The sequence below is a fragment of the Aspergillus heteromorphus genome (genome assembly GCF_003184545.1).
Source record: "Aspergillus heteromorphus CBS 117.55 chromosome Unknown BO70scaffold_23, whole genome shotgun sequence".
Taxonomy (NCBI): Eukaryota; Fungi; Ascomycota; class Eurotiomycetes; order Eurotiales; family Aspergillaceae; genus Aspergillus; species Aspergillus heteromorphus.
In genome coordinates, this window is record NW_020290428.1 from 114,689 (window position 1) to 134,216 (window position 19,528).

General features: G+C 51.8%; 5 protein-coding genes across 5 annotated transcripts; 3 read left to right on the forward strand and 2 right to left on the reverse strand.

The window, feature by feature from the left end:
- Window positions 1-574: 574 nt before the first annotated feature.
- Window positions 575-2,854, forward strand: BO70DRAFT_319453 (putative hydrolase; the record flags this gene model as incomplete). The annotated part of the gene is made up of 7 exons (XM_025540441.1): window positions 575-902; window positions 953-1,169; window positions 1,222-1,406; window positions 1,456-1,859; window positions 1,907-2,233; window positions 2,300-2,430; window positions 2,506-2,854. The coding sequence occupies 7 exons, from the start codon at window positions 575-577 to the stop codon at window positions 2,813-2,815; spliced, it is 1,902 nt and encodes a 633-aa protein (XP_025396957.1). The 3' UTR covers window positions 2,816-2,854.
- Window positions 2,855-4,790: 1,936 nt separating this feature from the next.
- Window positions 4,791-7,060, forward strand: BO70DRAFT_372948 (putative transcription factor; the record flags this gene model as incomplete). Its single annotated transcript, XM_025544886.1, has 4 exons — window positions 4,791-5,415; window positions 5,481-5,512; window positions 5,566-6,742; window positions 6,891-7,060. The coding sequence occupies 4 exons, from the start codon at window positions 4,791-4,793 to the stop codon at window positions 7,058-7,060; spliced, it is 2,004 nt and encodes a 667-aa protein (XP_025396958.1).
- A 3,020-nt stretch (window positions 7,061-10,080) lies between these two features.
- BO70DRAFT_364291 (sugar porter family MFS transporter) lies at window positions 10,081-12,493 on the forward strand. Its single transcript, XM_025543771.1, has 4 exons — window positions 10,081-10,580; window positions 10,642-10,842; window positions 10,902-11,287; window positions 11,426-12,493. Exons 1-4 carry the CDS (start codon window positions 10,279-10,281, stop codon window positions 12,175-12,177), a joined length of 1,641 nt encoding a protein of 546 aa, XP_025396959.1. The 5' UTR covers window positions 10,081-10,278; the 3' UTR covers window positions 12,178-12,493.
- Window positions 12,494-12,953: 460 nt separating this feature from the next.
- On the reverse strand, window positions 12,954-14,393 carry BO70DRAFT_398642 (uncharacterized protein; the record flags this gene model as incomplete). The annotated part of the gene is made up of 2 exons (XM_025546797.1): window positions 12,954-13,807; window positions 13,853-14,393. The coding sequence occupies 2 exons, from the start codon at window positions 14,391-14,393 to the stop codon at window positions 12,954-12,956; spliced, it is 1,395 nt and encodes a 464-aa protein (XP_025396960.1).
- Window positions 14,394-15,967: 1,574 nt separating this feature from the next.
- BO70DRAFT_398644 (uncharacterized protein) lies at window positions 15,968-17,283 on the reverse strand (the record flags this gene model as incomplete). The annotated part of the gene is made up of 3 exons (XM_025546798.1): window positions 15,968-16,363; window positions 16,441-16,565; window positions 16,620-17,283. 3 exons carry the CDS (start codon window positions 17,281-17,283, stop codon window positions 15,968-15,970), a joined length of 1,185 nt encoding a protein of 394 aa, XP_025396961.1.
- Between the last annotated feature and the right edge of the window lie 2,245 nt (window positions 17,284-19,528).

Here is a 19,528-nt window from a genome sequence, read left to right on the forward strand (position 1 = left end):
GTTCCAGTGGATGCTCTCAGGGCTTTGCTGTGATTGGGCGGGCAGGTACCAGGGGCTCACCTTATCCCACGCAGGATCTGCTGTCTCTCTGGGACGTCCCGGAGGAACCACGAGACACCAACGGTGCCTTATTCCAGCTGTGGATAAACCCATAAAACGTGGATATGTAGATCGGCGAGGATCAATTTTGGCAAGTGGCAAGCCGTGGAGCCTGTAGAGCTATTTTTTTCCCCTCCCCGTTTAGCTGTTCTCGCGTCCTGTCACTGTATCAGCCAAGCAAATCCTGCGGAGGAGAAACGTCCCATGCGTTTGACCGAAACTGCAGCCGACTCACCATCGCAGTGGGGCTGCCATGGCCCTTGTGTCGGCCATGGTGGGCCAACGAGCCATGGCCATGCGGGGGAGACAATAAATGCGGCCCCGGCATTTCAGTCCTATGCTGCTTCGGTTCTAAGTCCATTTCTGTCATTGCCCGGAGTGCCGTGGCGAGGTGTAAAATATAAATATTCGGTCCACGCACTCTTCGTCCTGTTCAGTCGTCCTCTAACTCAAAAATCCTGTATTCATTGCCAACATGTATTGGGGCTTAACTTATCTGACCCTTTTCCTAACCGCCTCATCGGCGAGAACTATCGGGACACCTCAGCAACTTGCCGCTAGAACGACAGCAGAGTATGCTCAAAAGCAGTCGCCATTGGATACCAATTGGACAGCAGATGTGGGAACAAACCCATGGCCTGAATACCCTCGTCCTCGTTTGCAGCGTGACGAGTGGCAGACTCTAAACGGTGTCTGGCAGTACCAGAGCGCTTCCAGCCTGAATGATGTGTACAGTCCGCCATTCGGGCAAGACCTCGCGCAGGAGGTACTGATCCCATCTTGCCTTGAAAGTGGCCTCTCGGGTAGGTTTTCTTCGCTCGATCAAGTATTCAGTTATTCTGATATCGCCCAGGTATCCAAGCAACCGACGCGTATTATTCCTGGTTCCGGACCAACTTCACCGTTCCCGGGAACTGGTCTGGACAGGACGTGGTGCTTAATTTCGGAGCCGTGGACTACGAAGCCACTGTCTTCGTCAACGGCAAAAACGCATCGTTTCACCGTGGCGGCTATTTCGAATTCTCTGTTGACATTTCGCCATATCTCGACACCTCCGGATCCAACGAACTGTGAGTAGTCAACCCAGGTACAATGTGCCATGGACTCAGCTGACAGTTGCAGTCTTATCTTTGTGCATGATCCCACAGATCTCAACGGTTATGTCATTCCCATCGGCAAGCAGCGCCTGGTCCCGTCGCATATCTTCTACACTCCCTGCAGTGGAATCTGGCAGAGTGTGTGGCTCGAGCCCGTGCCGGCAAACTATGTCACGCAGCTAGATCTCACCGCTGACATGCACGGCCAAGGTCAGTAATAACCGCTCATGCGATACTTCTGTAGCTTATAATTTTCCAGTCAATGTCACTGTTCACAGCGTGTACGGAAACGGGACGGAAGTCAACATTACTGTGATTGACGGCAGCAAGGTAGTTGGCTCTGGCAGCGGCGTCTCAGACCAGCCCTTCCAGTTCAATGTCTCCGATCCCAAGCTGTGGTCTCCGAACTCCCCCACCCTGTACAACGTGACAGTCACCATGGGAGACGATACCTTCCAGAGCTACACCGGATTCCGCACTGTCTCAAAGGGCACGGTGGATGGCGTGGTTCGACCTCTCCTGAACGGAGAATTCATGTTCATCTTCGGAACGCTCGACCAAGGCTACTGGCCGGATGGACTGTACACGCCTCCAAGCCGCGAAGCGATGGTTTATGATCTGCAGTTCCTCAAGGACCTTGGCTTCAACATGGTCCGCAAGCACGTAAGTAAGCCAACCCCCAACCGCGAATCCATCTAACGCCGTGACAGATCAAAGTCGAGCCCGCACTGTGGTACCGGGCATGTGACGAAATGGGTCTTCTGGTCATCCAGGACATGCCCTCCCTTCGGCCGCTGGAGAACATCCTGCCCGATGACGGGCAGCAGCAGGAATTCTCGCGTCAACTTGACCTCCTGGTCAACCAGCTCAAGAGCTATACCAGCATCTTTACCTGGGTCATCTACAACGAGGGCTGGGGCCAGATAACCAGCTACTACCCGGAGTTCGACTTGACGTCGCGCGTGCAGCAGCTTGATCCCACCCGCCTGGTTGATGCGACCTCCGGCTGGCACGACCACGGAGCTGGTGACTTCAGCGTAAGCCAGATCTCCGACTCCGACTCTGACTCTTGATAATCCAAATGACCAACTAACACCCCTCAGGACAACCACCACTATGCGAACCCCCAATGCGGCACGCCCTTCTACTCAATCGACTCATCCCCATACGACCCAAAGCGAATCGGCATCCAGGGCGAATTCGGGGGCCTGGGCAACAACGTCTCAATCGAGCAGTAAGTTCTCTTACAATACCATCGATATCTTAACCTTCGAAAAGGAACAAGATTCTAATCAGCCACACAACACAGTCTCTGGAACAACCAAGACGCGATCAACAGCATCAACCAAACCTACGAGATCGACACGGATCTAGACGCCTGGAACCATCGCAGCCACCTCCTGCTCACGGAGCTGCAGGGCCAGGTCAGTCTGTACGCATGCAGCGTGGCAGTCTGGACCCAGACCGTGGACGTGGAGGGCGAGATCAACGGGCTGATGACCTATGATCGGCGACTCAAGCGAGTTGATGAGGACCAGTGGAAGAAGGATATCAAGGGTCTGTATGACGCGGCGTCTAACCGGACCAGCAACTCCACGTCTTCTTCTTCTTCCTCGTAGTGGATGTGGATTGCATCGCGTGGAGTTCTCTGATATGATGATACGTTGATACCAGGTATTTTGTGCATCTTGAGGCCTGGCGCCACTTGACATTCTGTGTATTTTGTTTGAAGCGAATTTGATGAAATGAGAGACTTATTCTTGATCTGCATTTGATGGTTTGGTTGGTGGGAGGTGAGGAAGTTCCAAAGTGGAGGAAGAGAGATGGCGGGCCTGGTTGGTGGCTCGGCGCGATCCCGGGATCCCCGTGTGTTTTGCGTGTTGAAGTACAGTACGGTTACACAAATTCACGCCTGTATTCTTTCAGCAGGGATGGGGTACTGTGTTACGGCACTTGTGAGGTTGATTCTGGACTGTGTCTTTTGGATGATGGTTTTCACTGCGTGCATATTCAATGATTATCATCAGAGATTCTAAAACCCGGTCTCAGGGATCAGCTTTCCCCTGGATTCATTGCCAGCTTCCTTTGCGAGTATCTATCGTCCTGAGCTTCGTTTACAAAACAGCTAATCTAGGATCCGAAAATCACGGTGTCATGAAGAAGATCATACCTAGAATCCTAGAATAACGCTACGCCCTGTACTTGTAAACCGGCCTGGAGTTGACGCTGAGATATATAGGTCCTCAAAGTACTAGACAGACAAGGCATATCCGAGTGCTTCAACCTAATATAGCGAACTCGCGGTGAGAGGGTAGATTCTTGAGATTCACAGTGATACTGGGACCACGCCATTAGCGGGAAGAAGTAAACAGACAATATAGAGCTAAGGAGGGTTCTGATAAGGTGAACTGTGAGGTGACAGTAATATGACCGAGTGACTCAAGGTGTAAGGGCAGGGAATAGAAGAGCAACCGACCCAAAGCACGATCTGGTGCGTCTCGTAGTAAGCGGCCACCCACGCTTGAGGGGAAGATCCTGACACGCACACTGAAACGCACCTCAATACAGTCAGACAGTCAGCTTGCATTGCAGATCAGGATTTCCCGTCATGACCCGCAGCCGGGCCGTCTTGAGCTCCAGCGGTACCCGACCTTTGACTGGGTTCTGATAGACACCAAGTACCAAGGTCCCGGTCCCCACAGGATCGCAAGGAGCCAGGGGTTCCACTGGTACATTCCGACGAAGCTGCCGGTGTATGGACCGGGGGATCGGAAGAGGATCGGCGCTGGCACCAGGGTTCTGCTGGGTGTGGTTCCAGTTCGCTGTTCCCGCAAGTAGACCAGAGGTAGAAGGTAAAGCCCAGTGCCTGTTTTTCGACATTGGCTATATCAACAATGGTCATGTCCGGGGTGTCTCAAACCCCTACAGTCACAACAGTCAACAAGGTCACGAGGTGGAGGATGGGCAGGCAATTTTTGGTGCTGGGTGGCGTTGAGTGGAAAGACTCCAGCGTGAGTGCTGACGGCTATGGCTGTGCCTGGAAGCTTCACTGAAACAGAATATCCCTAGATCACGCCTTTAAGATGGAAGTTTCCAGTCAACTCACCAGTCAGAAAATTGTTTATCAGTTGAATATCAAGATTTTATGTCTCGAAGCTTCAAGAGAACAAAGTAGCGACAAGGGTGACAAGAAATTACCAGGTGACAAATCGATGATGACATGGTAATCTCTGAGCTCCAAGCTTTCGAGTGATTAACCACCACATCCGTCGTATATGCGAACCACATGCTCTTGGCGGCCGTATATACGGCGGGTTGATCGGGAAGCCGAGTCTCCCGCTGGACTAGGACGATTTTATATTAGGCTCTACCCACAAAATCCCGGAAAGTACTAGCTTGAACATTTAGTACGAGGGAGTCAGGCACGGCAGCCCCCATCACTCCTTCTCGCAGGGCGGCCTTTCTCCCCTAAAGTCCTCTCCGGTCCAGACCGTGCGAGCGAATAAACCTCTCTACTTAAACCTCCAGAAGCATCCACCCTGCTCCATCGCATCAGACATGTCGATGCAGCACGAGCCAACAGCTCTCTCCGAAATGGCTGCCACCAAGCCCCGTCGACGGCGGGACAAGCCACAGTTCTCCTGCAACACGTGTCGACAACGCAGGACTCGGTGTGATCGCCTACAGCCGTGTTCCAACTGCGCGTCGCGTGGCCAGCCGTGCGTGTATGTAAGGACAAAGCCGTCACGAGACGGAACGCCTGGAGTCCACGATCGTGTAGTCCAATTGGAGCGTCTAGTTAAGTCTCTCATGCCGGACGCCAATCAAAAAACGACCCATCTGCCCACGCCTGAATCTAGTGATAATAATGTACGGCAGGAGCCCGGCAGTGTGGCGGATGGGCAGTCAGAATGCGGAAGCATGCACATCTCTGGGTCAGAACTTCGGTATGTGACTGGTGAGCACTGGGCGGCGATTCTCGATAGTATCGCCGACCTTAAGGCTCACTGCGATCGCGAAGAACAGCTCGATCCGGTCGATACGCACAATGAGAAAGGTAATGATTCTAATGCGGAGCCTCCCTCCCCGCGCCCGTTGGTACTGTACGGATGTCCCCGGGCAACATCGCGCACTGAAATCATTGCGGCTCTCCCGCCCAAGTCTGCGGTGGACCGCTATATCTCACGGTATTTTAACTACCTCGACCTTGTTGCTTCAGGTATGTGCCCTTGTTCCATCTTGTCACATTGTAACTGAAGGTTTGTTGTCGTGATACATTATCAGCCGCGGTCCACGGCCCGAGCTTTCTTCGAGAAGTAGGTCTCCATTAATGGCGTTGCTGAGATATTTGTATTGACTAATTTTCAAGTACGAGGCCTTCTGGGCTAACCCACTGGAGGTCCCAATTGCTTGGGTCGGGCTTTTGTTCAGCATGATGTGTCTCGCTGTGATGGCCTCGGATCCAGCAGAGGGCGAAGCCAACCGATCGTTGCAGATTGATCTCTACCATGAAAAGACAGTGCAATGTCTTGTCATAGGGGAGTACACCAAACCAGGTCCATACGTTCTCGAGACAGTGATTCATTACCTGTACATTGAAATGGTGCACCATCCGGATGCGGATCGTCACATCTGGTTTCTGCTCTCATTGGAAGTCAATATGGCTTTTCGCATGGGCTACCATCGCGATCCAAGCCATTTTCCCGGACTTTCTCCCTTGCAAGGCGAGATGCGGCGCCGACTATGGGCAACAGTGGTCATGAGTGATGTCCTTCTGTCCAGCCAAATGGGCATGCCACGCATGATCTCGGACTGGAAATGTGACACTGCGGAGCCACGGAATCTGCATGATAGCGACCTTGACGAAGAAACAGCTCAGACTCCCCCTTCGCGTCCGGAAACTGAGTACACAACCACACTGGGAATCATCGCCCGCAGCCGAATGGTCTTGGCTTTGGGGAAGATTGCCGACCTTGCGGACGCCGTCAAGCCAGTAACATATGCAGAAGTCATGCAGGCAGACAGGGCTCTTCAGGAAGCGGTTACTACCATTCCTCCGCCGTTGAGAATGAAGGAAATGGCAGCTAGTGTGACTGACTCGCCACAGCTTATCATGTCGCGACTTTTCCTTGAGCACATGCTGTACAAGGGACAGATCATGTTACACCGCCGCTTTTTTGAAATAGAACAAACAGACAATTCGTTCGCATATTCCCATACAACATGTCTAGACGCGTGTTTGAGCATGCTGCTTATCCAGCAGGTGCTCGATGAGGAGACCTGTCCTGGCGGGCAACTTCAGGAAATGCGCTGGCGCATAACTTCAAGTATGAACCATCAATTCCTCACAGCGATGATGATCTTATGCTCGCTGGTGCACCGCGGGCGGATGCTCGATCGGACCGAGGAGATCGTGACAGCGTTGCGTCGAACGAGGGCCATTTGGATGCGTCAAGCCTCCCGTTCCTGCGAGGCAAAGAGGGCGGCAGACGTGTTAAATCTCACACTCGCAAGGGCTGTCGAAGGCACTAGTCAGAGTCAGGGTGGTTGTCTTACCAAAGAGAGTGATCTTACCGTCGGGCTTGAGGCATCCCTCTCGTCACACGAGGATAGTAGCAGCAGTGGTCTGCATGAAGGTGAGCTTATCTTTCGGAGAACCAAACTTCATCTCAGCTGACTCGATTGCACTTGTAGCCGAGCGAAATGTTATGCCCTCCGTCCGAGACAATTTCTCGCCTTCAAGCCAACGCAGTCACGATTATCTTTTCAGTGTGAATTCCCTGGGCGGAGATGCGACATTGGAGGACTGGGTGCAGTCGTTTTTCTCGGATACGCAGAACGTTGATGCTTCCTTTTCTCTCTGAAATCAATCGATTTCCGCCAGAGTCGCTGGGTATATTGTCAATAATTGTGGGTGTATAATGACGTGTGGGGGTGTTAGTGCGCAGACACCGGCACTATTTGACTTGTGGGAATGGAGCCCAAGCCTCTAGATACCATCTTGCGTGTCTAGTATCTAGAATGGCGATCAGGTAACTTGTGGTACCGGATCCATGGGGCTAGGTCTCAAAATCACTCAGCCAGCTTTTCATTCCCGCATTCTCGCTTCGGAAGTTTGTTCTTGTCCTGCGGCAAAGGAGGCATGATTAGAAGAGGGCATGATGGATAGCAACGCGCTTAAATTCGCCAGGCGGTAGGCATAGTCTAAGGATTAGTATGAGGGGCATTAGACCGTGAGGACACTCAAGGCAACACTAGCAGTTAACCATGTCAGTGCGATAGACAGTGAGTGAGAAAACTCCGAAACCTACCCTTCAAAGACCACTTTCTGCTTTTGCAACGTGCTCATGATTGTATTCTCTGTGTGGACATGGATTATCCAGGTGATAAGACAGACATTGTCCTAAATCTGTTCAACCACCCACCGTGATGAAGTCGATGTTTGAGCGTCGTGCAGAACGCCGTCGCGAACCCCCCGCCTTCCTCTTTTGGCCATCACTGGCAGAATTCTGTCCTACCGCCTGGTCACGTGAAGCTATTATGACGTCGACGTCGCTAATGCTGGATTCTGCCGCATCTGTTTCCTAATTCGAGGGCGGGCAGAGCCAAAGGCCGGTGTCACACCCCGCATAGCGAATGCAACCTTAACCCCACCGCGCTCTGGCCCTCTCCGCCTTCCCGAACCAGCGCTTGCACCCTGCATAATAGTGCCCTGCATAAAACTCCACTTTCTGTTTACTTGGATCACATGCTGCCTGTCAAGCTATGGTATTATTTCCAGGCAACAAACTCTCCGAATCAGTTTACTGGTCACCTTGGTTGACTCCTCGGAGAGCTACGAAGGTGATGTATTGAGGGAGTGGCTAGTCCAGGACTGAAGTCTTTGCTGATCCAAATTCTTACAGATGCAAAATATATATATCGCTTACCAACAATTCAACCACCACTGTTGGAAGCAAAGAAAACCAGACAACTGGACCACTTCGAACCCCGACAGAGACATAAACGACGTCAGCACTCACACAAAGAGTCCCCACAATCATTGGCTTACTCGAGCTTGTGATCTGCACTCCGGATATTAAACCTCCTGCGATAGTCTGGGGTCGGGCTAGGCGGGCTAATGAAAGCCCGAGGCAAAGGGCTCGTGCTACGCGGCCTCACGGATTACAGGATAGTGGCAACTGGGAAGAAGAGGGCGAGCTAAGGGGGAAGGGGGCCTAACCTGGCGCCACCCATACCACTCCCGCAGTAGATACTATTTACTCAGTTCAGCCCAGAGCCCAGACGATTGGATGCCAATCTGCGGCGTATTCAATTTGTCCAGATGGGTGTACGGATGTATGGTAACGGGAGGTAATAGAGCTGAGATGGTGTATGTAACCGGTATGAGACATACGCGGGGCTGGGATCAGGGGGATGGATGGCTGTTGTTTGGGAGCGGATATTCGCATGCACTCGATCGTTAGTTAGGTTGTGCCGTTGGATGTCAACTAGGGAGAGAAGAGAGGGGTTGGTCTCCGTCTATAAGGTGCCTGCGCTGGGATATCAACCTCATCCAATGTTATTGTCGCCCGAGCGATCGATCTGTGTCTGTCTCCGCAGTCTATCTACAAAGTATATAAGAACTCGGTGATCCCGAAGATCTTCCCCGGATTCTCATCGAGGAGGAAAGAGAGATTTGTCTGTATCATGTATGTACTCGGCACGGTAGAGCGACATTGTCTCATCGACATCCTTGATTTCGTTCCCGAATCTTGCTGGACCTCAGCCCAAACAATGACTTTGCATTTTTCTGGCCCAGAAACCTCAACAGCCAGAGTGACATCCCAGAAAAGATTATTCCCAAACTGTTGTATCCTCCGCCAAAAGTCCTGGTCCGTGGGTTTAGGGAAGCTCTGTGATGGCGTGTACTAGTGAATTGACTGGAACGGTCACTGTTAGGAGAGGCGAGGCGGTGCCTTCTGCGTGTACCCGAGGATTCAAAGCACGCCCAACTGTGTGCATCTTGCCAAATGAGGTGAGGGAGTAGAGCAGTGTGTGGGTGTTTGATCTAGCTGGAAGCCGCATGACCATGCAGGCTTCCGTAGCAAGGAAGCTCAGTCGAGTAGGAGATGGCGCGTACTTCATATTGAATTGTGAGTGGCATGATGTGATGGATATCGTGTGTGAAGGTCAGCCTCGAAGGAAGAATCATGAGTGAGGAGAAATAGTAGAAGATGAATCGGCAGCCGTTGCGCAGTGAGCGCAGTGCGGTGGGTGGTTACATCGATACCATACATGCTGGTATCGGTACTGTCACATCTTTGCGCGGGGTCAACAGCAGCGCCTAAAGAAGTCTAGTGGGCCGCGGGGGCGTCGGACTGGGCCGTCAGGTCTACTACTGGCACGACGCCTGCGAGCGCCATCCGCCTCTGGCGACAAGCTAACATAAGCCTATTTATTTATACTTTGGGCGCGTGTGGTTGCATTTCCGGCGCCCCTCCAAGCCTCATAAGCTCTCCCAGAGCTCCAGCGCTCTCAAGTTGGCTTCTCGGATGGAGGGTCCATTCCCCGGGAATCGTGGGGTGAATGATCCGGGGAAAAAAACAAAAACAACGGATCGGGTGTCTGGTTGCCTCTTCGGGAGTGTAGCTCCGTCTGCGCAGGTGACAGGCTTGGGTGGTCCAACTCAACAGCCTCGAAACTTTTCTGTCCCCCCAGAGAGTTTCAGGCCGTCCTCGGACCAGGATCCCGATCCCTCTCATGGCCAAAGCCAGGTTGATCGTAGCATCACTTGACCTCATTCTCCAATCACCAGCCGCTGGATCCAGCCACGAGATGCGCCGACGCACAGGCTGGGATCGGGGGTTGGTCCGGCCGCATACAACGGTAGTACCTGGTCCTGGTCCATTCCCCCAAGACTGAGATTGACATTCACCATCCCATAATGCGGGGCGTCCCCCGTCCGGGGATGACTCGCAGCTGACGCACTCGACCAACCCGTATATATTCCGCCGTCTCCCCCTCTCGCCCGCATTCTGCTTTCGCTTTCTCCTCCTCCTCCCAGGAAGCCAAGCCTGGCCAGTGAATCCACGGCACCACAATGTTGATTGGCAACATCTACGTGATCGCAGGCGTCGCCGTCGTCGGTGGTGGCCTGTTTGGCTTTGACATCTCTTCTCTGTCTGCCCAGCTCAACGAGAATGCCTACAAGTGCTATTTTAACCAGGGCCCTGAAGGCCCCCCCTTTACCGACAGTGAGAACTGCTCTGGCCCCACGTCTCTCAACCAGGGTGGCATCACGGCAGCCATGGCGGCGGGATCTTGGCTGGGTGCCTTGATCTCCGGTCCCCTCTCGGATCGCATTGGCCGTAAGACGTCGATCATGATCGGCTGTGTGATTTGGTATGTAGTCGTCCCCATGAGCCATTCGCAGAACGTTATGCTGACACCTGGTGCGGTCTAGGCTGATCGGATCCACCATCGTCTGCGCTTCTCAGAACATCGGTATGCTGGTCGTTGGTCGTATAATCAACGGTCTCTCTGTGGGTATCGAATCTGCCCAGGTCCCTGTCTATATCAGTGAGCTGTCGCCGCCCTCGAAGCGTGGTCGGTTCGTCGGTCTGCAGCAGTGGGCGATCACCTGGGGTATTCTGATCATGTTCTAGTGAGTCAAGCCCCCCCAGAGCATGTCCAACTCGGAGATTAGAGCTAACCGCCCCCCAGCATCTCTTATGGCTGCTCGTACATTGGAGGACAGAAGTCTACCGACTACAGCACCGCCTCCTGGAGAATTCCCTGGGGCCTGCAGATGCTGCCTGCCATCTTTCTCTTTTGCGGAATGCTCCTCCTTCCCGAGTCTCCTCGTTGGTTGGCGCGCAAGGATCGTTGGGAAGACTGCCATCATGTCCTGGCGTTGGTCCATGCGAAGGGTGATCGCAACCATCCTTTCGTTGCGCTGGAGATGCAGGATATCCGCGACATGTGCGAGTTCGAGCGACAGTTCCAGCACATCACCTACCTGGATCTGCTGAAACCCAGGATGATCAACCGTACTTTGATTGGACTGTTCATGCAGATTTGGTCGCAGCTGACTGGCATGAACGTGATGAGTAAGTCCTCGCCCCCCGAGCCGGATCTCGACTTCCCGCCCTCCATACGAATCCGAACCTCACCCATTCATCCAAAACAAAAACTGTTCTTTCGTTCCACAATTCGAGGGTGAATCCCTACTAATGGATTTTGAATAGTGTATTACATCACCTACCTCTTCTCCATGGCTGGATATACCGGAAACTCCACCCTCCTCGCATCCTCCATTCAGTACATAATCAACGTAATCATGACCCTTCCGGCTCTGATTTGGATGGACCGATGGGGACGACGCAAACCCCTACTCATCGGCGCCGCTCTCATGGCCATCCTGATGTACGCCAACGGTGGTATCATGGCTGCTCACGGCGTGGTCGTCCCGGGCGGTATCGATGGAGTCGCAGCAGAGTCTATGCGTCTGCACGGCCCCCCCGCAAAGGGATTAATCGCATGCACATTCTTGTTCGTCGCATCGTACGCACCCACATGGGGCCCTGTGAGCTGGACGTATCCTCCCGAGCTATTCCCGCTTCGTCTGCGTGGAAAAGGCGTGGCTCTCTCGACCTCCGGAAACTGGGCCTTCAACACGGCGCTGGGGCTGTTCACACCCACGGCATTCGCCAACATTCGCTGGAAAACCTACATCATGTTCGGCATCTTCAATACAGTGATGTTCCTCCACGTATTCTTCATTTTCCCCGAGACAGCCGGAAAGACCCTCGAGGAGACAGAGGCCATGTTCGAAGACCCCAACGGCTACAAGTACCTCGGCACTCCTGCTTGGAAGACCCACGTGAGGACCCGTCGGGTCGAAGCCATGGAGCATGGCAACGTCGACGTGGAATCGAAGGTCGAGACTGGTCATGCTGAGACTGCTGGACCTTCTCACAAGGATGAGACGGTGGTGTAATCCACCAACTCGAGAGCTCGATAACTGGGATATGGGGTGGAAGTGGGGTCTGTGATGGAATACCCTTGATTATGGTTTATGCGGACATGAGAGATTGAAGATTAATGCGTTGGTTGCGTGGGTTGCGTGATTGGAGACAGAAGAAGACAAGAACGTTACCTAGTAAGAACTTTGCTTCGGACAAGACACCACCACTTCTTTCGAATGCGACTGGAGTTTGTCTTAAGTTAGAGCTTAATTACTCACGTCTTTGCTGAGATTGTAACTACCTACCGCTTAGGCAGCCAGACCTACTCAGATTAATGTGTTTTCTAAAGTAATTTCCTTGATGAAACATTCGGGATGGTTTGATCGTCGAGCTGATACCTCATCTCATCCCCGGTAAATAATAAGACCAGTCGCACTAGACTGGAACTGGACTCTGCCATGAATGAGTGCAACTGTTAGTGAATCTGTAGGTAAGTTCTGTTTGGTTTTACTGTATGAAAATTCCTTTTATACAGGTCTGCATTTTCCAATATATGGTTACCTAGTACACGCCTTGCATTGCGTTTACACTGGTGCCACACCTACCTCCCTACCGACTTCCTTCTTCCTCACCCTCATCATTAATCTCTCCCCCTCTCTTCTTCCACGCACAGCAATCTATCCAACCAGATAAACCATCCACCAATAACCCAATAAGTTACAGGTAACCAGTGTCTCGCCATCAAGTCCAACTCCAACCCCACGGGAAGAGATGTTGGGTGGAATCAAGAGAGTGCGAAATTGAAGCTCTAATACCAGGCACCCCAACCCCAACCTTTCTCCGCTGCAAACCCATAGTTGATTCCCCTGAAGAACCTCCTATCATACTCCGGATCATCACTCTCCATCTCACAAACCGGAGAGTCAGGAGTCCCTCCATTCTCCGCAATCGCCCTATTAACTCTGTTGAGAGTGTCAGGAATCCTCCAAACACTATCGGGGACCTCGGGACGGCCGCGATCATTGGGCATATGAACTTCGAAAACCAATCCTGTGTTCGGATCCGTAGTATATCCAATAAAGAAAGGGGATTTTCGACGGCGATGAGCTCCGTATGACTCTTCCCAGGCCACTTTCTCTGCAGCACGGGACACATCATTGTCACGATAACCTTTGTCAGTCAATCCAAGAACCTCATATCGGCGCCCTTTTACTCTCCACATCTGCATTTCCACCTTGAAAAAATGCCAATTGAAGTCAAGCTTATTCAAATAGCCCTGAATCAGATGCCATGTTAGCGTTAAACGAGCGAGCTCACCAGTCAGCTTCATGTCATCATTCCCGCGGCCGTAGTACGGGTCGAACACTATATCTTCCATCATGACAATCACACCCTTCCTGTCGATAAATTGATATAAGGTCTCATTATCGGGGCGGAGAAATACCCCATGGCCTCCCAAGCTCCACCTGTGTTTCACCCACCCGACTGGGATTTTATGAAGTTCGGGCAGTTCGAATTCGGGCCGAGGTTGATTATACCAAGCGTTGAAAAGACGTTCGTCTGGTGGGTAGACGGAGGGTGGAAGCAAGGTTATGAATGAAAGATTAATCCAACGGGGATCCTTACTGATATACACCTCATCGCTGGAGGTTTTCTTGAATGCTCGTGCCATTAGGCCGTGCTGCTATCTTGCCAGATTTTCAAAACCATTTTCAATTCCTGCGTAGGTCTCGTCATCGAGCATTCCATCACTATCACCATCATCGTCCTCGTCCTCGTCCTCGTCGTCCTCATCGTCATCATCATCCATGTCACTGTCCTCTTCAGCGAGATCGGTCTCCGCCCTACGCTTCTTGATAAGCGGAGAGGCCGGACAAGATACCTGGGCGGAAAGAATGGCAGTGTGGCGCTCCGCATCATCATTCCTGTCGGGGGGATAGACGTCATCCATACCAACGTCCGAATTTGCCGGGCAGGAAACCTCAACCGATAGGAAGTCACCACGGTCTTTCTCGCCAGCAGGTTTGACCAGACGGTAGGCGTGACCCATATCGGGGGTTGCTGGGCAAGACAACTGGATCGACATTGTCTCACCGTCTGCATCGACAACATGCTCGCTCTTGGCACGAGCATAGCGGACGCGATTTAGATTAATAGCGTCAGGATTTGCATTGCGTGGTCTGAAGGACAGGGTGCTGGTCCAGGGATCATCTGCTACCGGTAGCTGATTTTCCGTCGTGCCTTGCATGAATGCGGTATTCTTGTTCGTGGGTTTGGGTTATGGGAAGATGTGGCGTGGAGAATAAAAATTCGGGAAAAGAATACGCTGTGCAGTGAATCTCAGCAGAGGTGGGCTGAGAGGATGATGGACAGGGGGTGGAGGTGAGGAGTACGAAGATGGTTTTATATCCCGTGGGGCTGCCGGAAGAAGAACAATGCGGGATGTTGAGCTTGGAAGACAAGCGGTATCTTCCTGATTATGTCAAGGGGCTTCACAGGATACTTTGCCAAGTGAGTCGATTCAAGAGAAAAAAAGGGAGATGCTCCGTTGATGAGAGCCTTTTCCAGGAGGTTATCAATTCAGCATCCAGGCAATCCCAGTGGCTTCATTGTATTAGAGTTGAGCCAGCAGAGTAGTCCTCGATGGGGATAGAGAAAGGGCTACTATGAAGTGAACTGGTGATGCGATAATGTCTATACACTCTTTCATACTTGAGACATATAGTCAGGAAGCAAGGAAGTCCGGATAATGATGGATTTAAAGAAAAAAGAAGAGTGTCACGAGTATATCTTCACGCTTGTCACTGATCAGCCACTGATGGGATGGGCTATAACTCTCTCTGGGGTGCTCAGCTGATGGGTGTGCCTTCAAGGGACTATATCTTCATTAACTTATTTTGTTTTCTCTGGCTTTCCGCTTTTTCCCACCTGACCCTCTTTCTCCCTTTTCTTCCATGCCATTGTTCCTCCACAACAGATCCCGATTCCTCTTTGTCCAACCACCCAACCCAACCCAACCCACACCTTCTTTGTTACTCCACCCGAAAGCACCCACCAGTCCCAAGAAATATGGAAGGAGCAGCCACCGAGAGTACGATACAATGGATCCAACGAACTGAGGTCCGAGTAACCAGTCCCCCATTCCCACCCGTCAACTGGCTAACCACGCGAAGATCAACAACGGCCTTGCCAACCTCCACATCCACATCAGTAGGGCATACAGCACGGCGCACCGAACAGTATCTTCCAGCCGCTTCTCACAGGCCTGGTCGATGCAGATAATCCTCGTCATCCAGTTCCAGGATGGTCTCGGACCGGATAACCTGGACGGGCCTGACGAATTGCAATTTATCATCAATGTACGTTCTCCGCGCAGAGTCTGGATCATACTGATGCTTACGACGGGGAGATGAAGACTCAGAATGATCATCCGCGAGCTGAACATCTTGTGGTTGAGCTTGTGGAGCGGCTGCGGCAGGTTGTGAGGGCGCGGCGTGGCTCTGCTGTCCTCACTACCTCGATTTATTGGTGGCTGTAGGGCTATGTTGACTGCATCTACGCTGTTTATCTCCTACTTGTGAGTGCTGACTTGATGGGTTCACGATTTTGCAAAAGCTCATGTATTCACTATTCTTTCTTGATTGTAGACAGCGCACATGTCATGAGCCTTCCTATGGATTTATCACGGAGTCGAAACCAACCAAAGCACCCTGCATCTTGTCCTGGGTGAGCGAATTTATCTATTCAAAGGTAACAAACCATCCAATCAAGAAGACTACATAATTGAAGTCAGATACAAAACAAAATGGCGGTGGCACTCGACTACGCCTCGTAACCTCTCTGGAGAAAGGCCCGCAGGGTATTGCAGGCGCTCGGATCCATAAACCGTTGGTGCCAAACTCCATAGGCAACATTTTCAAGCCGGTCCCTGTCCCAGAATAAGACGTGAGACATCTCAAAAGGGAGGTCGTTCAGGTCCAGCTTGAGAATGCGTGGGTCATCTTGACACGCGGTCGTGCCCTGAGGAAAGCCTGAGCGACCTCGTTTACGACCTGGGCGATTCGCAAAGTTGGCCGTGATACTGACCAATGCGTCGTCGATGTTTCGCATGTATGTTAAACAGAGAGCGAATACTCCTACCGTACTGTCTCTGTCGATTGCCGATGGGATATCTGACGTCATCGACGTAAACACGTGGCAGAGTGCATAATCCTTGCTCTAAGACAGTGGTTAGGGCCTGGGGGTGCAGGAAAATGAGTGGCATAGAGCAACACGCAAGGGGATGGGGGACCTACCATTGTAATTGGCCCCATTTCCTCATTTCGGTAGCGGGCACAGAATGCTTCCATATATGGAGTGAAAACCCCCGGCGCGCCTGGGTTGTTTGGTGGGAAATCTAGCCCGTACCTAAGATGGTCGACTGCCGATATGTCAGGGGCTTGGACAGGATATCAGATGGCAAGGGGGCACTTACCCATGGTGTGGTACAGGCTGGCATTCATTCGTCGACACTGCGCAACCTCAACCCAGTTGAGCGCAAAGCGTTCCAAAAGTTCTTCGGTCCAATGGTGCACAGGGCTCTGTTGTCCGTGTTTGATATGCAGAGCGATCTGGGTCTGCAAGACAAAAGAGATGATATACAGGTGCCGCATGATTCGGTGATTCTCATTCTTCGACGTAGGCACGCGCTGTCTGCTATCGCTGTCGGAACTAGCGTCGTAGCAATTCATGAACCTTTTGTACACGGCCTCCTTGAACCAAAAAAGGAGCGTATGGAAGCGAATCATGTCAACTGTCTGCTCGGCAGATCCCTTCCATTTATAATTCGGCTGGAAGAAGAGGTCAACCCGAGCTCTGAAATCCTCTTCTGTTGGGGTGACACTAATATCCCCCCCCCAGTTGTGGTGCATTACCTGATGGTTCAGCGCCTCGTATGGGACCAGCTCCGGGCCCAGCGTGGAGTACAAGATTGACCGCAAGATAGGCAATCTATGTGCGTAGAATACATCCTGTAGTCTCTGGCAGGAGTGTATTGCGGCCACGAGAGATTTCGGGTCATCGATACACCCCAGGATTTCAATCAGGAGCTCAGCCGGGAGGAGAAGGAGGCGGCTGGGTTTGCTATGGACTGGCGCCATCTTGTCGATACGAAGGAATATCGGTGATATGGATCTTGCAGATTCGGAGGATTACTTGAGAAGGGCTATCTTCATTAAGGGGAGTGAACTGGTTTATATACTTTTCCGAACCAGACGATATTTGCCAGAAAAGGCCATATGCATCAATCACTAGGTCAGGAAACCTCCTGTGCATACAAGGCAATTGCCATTCCAGCAGCCAGTGGCGCTATCTCTTCAGACGATGGCATATACATTTATCGGAATGCCCCGTCAGAGTATTCCTGGGTCGCAGCAGTCCCATGTCTGGGCGACCAGCAAGCTTGCTTTTTCCGGGAGCTTCTGGCGGAGTACCATCGTGAGATGTCTCGCAGTACAAACTGCGTATAGAATCCCTGCATAATCATACCAAGAGGAGTGCCGCTCTGCCTTGGAATATAGCATCTGAATTAAATTGAAAAATCAGGTACACCCAACGCTCACGTTCCATGGACTGGAACAAAGGCCTGACTGGCAGGCGAGGTTGCGCTCCACCAAAACTACCCTTTGTTGCGAATAGGATCCCAAGGATACGAATGCTGAGGGTTCTTACTGGCGAGTATGTCAATCGCGTCTGCCACCCGCTTCTGATCCCATATCAGGCTCCCAAGGTCCCAGCGTCCAAAGCTCTCTATGATCATCCCATCTGCTGATCCGGTAGCTCAATGACAATAGTTCCATATCGCGCCAGACTCTTGACAGACTGGTATCATCTTGCAAGAAGGGGAGAGAGGGCTTGTCTTTATCATCTGGTCGTCACCCCGATTTCAATAATATCTCGATGTCCCTTTTAAACACAAGATTGCAAGCCTCGAAAGTCTCTCGGCTTTTCCACCCGCTATCTGCGTTTGGGGCATTGCGTTACCACGCCACTGGAGGTAGTAAATGCCATAACGCCTCTGTGCGAACTGTGAGTGTCAGTTTCAGACAGACGAAAGATCATGGAGAACTACCTGAGGGGCTAGCTCCCCAGGGATTCCACTCCGGGTGTTCATTTAATTCGTCCAGTGTCTCATCGGTGTTACCGCAAATCTTGGTCCCATAGATAGGTTTCCAATCCGAGTCCGGGTTACTATTTCATGTTGAATGACCAAGCCGACAGGGGGTAATACTCACCGAAGTGTAATTTGTGAATATATCTGCGCAGACCGAGGATCTGATATAATTCCACCCAATGTCTAAATAGGCTTGCAAACGTTTCCTTGAAAAAAGGGCCTCCGTCATGGGTGTGTGGACCTAGACCACGGTCGGAATCGCGGTTCATGGCCAGGAAGGTCTCTACCATGACGAAGTGGATATAAACCACACATAAAGGCGGATCCACTCATCCCGGGAAGCCGTCTTATCTGGGTTCTGTGTCCCATCCCATGTCATATGGTAGGCCTCAATATGCAGAATAAAAAGGGCCAGGAACTCCGGTTCGATCGTGTTGAGTACCATCGATCTGAGGATAGTTGTTTCAAATGCCCGGAATGTACCGTTGAGACCCCAGCGACTGGCGATCCAAATGCCCCAGGACTAAGGCCTGGACCTCGATAGGGAGATCAGTCAAGGTTGGAGTGGCCTTCTCGGATGGCGCGTTTTCATGAGGATTGCATTCTCTCATCCCGTCTTCTACGTTTAAACAACCAACTTCTGACATTCTGGCGGATCAATCTGGGATTGTAATAGCACGGTTCTGGTACCGCTTTTGGAGGTTGATCTGTCTGGGGATGCCAGACTGTTTAAATAGCTCCGGTAAGGCTCCTCAAATTAGGGCTAAACAAGGAAAGCCTCTTCTGGTGTAACAGGGCAGTTGTTGGTAGAAGCCTACTGTTTTCGGTGGTTACCATGTCTTTGTTCTGACTCCAGACACAGAAGCAGACGGTCGGAACCGGTAGAACAAGGCGTCCTGCCATATCATATCCAATGCTCTGCCGGTCCTGCCAATAACATCACATATACGCCAATCTCGAGCTCTTTGCTGCAGTGTCATAGGAGGTGTGTCCTACGGAGGCCCACGGCGTCGTCATTTCAATGCTTGTGATAGGCCGTCGCAGGTCGCTTCAACTATCCAAAGCGATCAAGGATAAAGCAACTTGAGGTTATGGAACCGAGTATGTCCTAGTGGATAATCCCTTCCGTAAAGGTCAAGTAAGCAAGAGGATGCATACAACGTTCTCACTGTTTAGTGCCGGTGTAAGCTGGGGAGGTAGGGAACGCCCCATCAGACCTATGGACTCTCCTA

Excerpts from the sequence above, each read along its gene's own strand:
- BO70DRAFT_364291 (XM_025543771.1), top strand. The coding sequence starts at position 10,279 with ATGTTGATTGGCAACATCTACGTGATCGCAGGCGTCGCCGTCGTCGGT. Across the intron at positions 10,843-10,901 it reads GGTATTCTGATCATGTTCTA|CATCTCTTATGGCTGCTCGT; the intron begins GTGAGTCAAGCC and ends ACCGCCCCCCAG. Across the intron at positions 11,288-11,425 it reads GACTGGCATGAACGTGATGA|TGTATTACATCACCTACCTC; the intron begins GTAAGTCCTCGC and ends GATTTTGAATAG.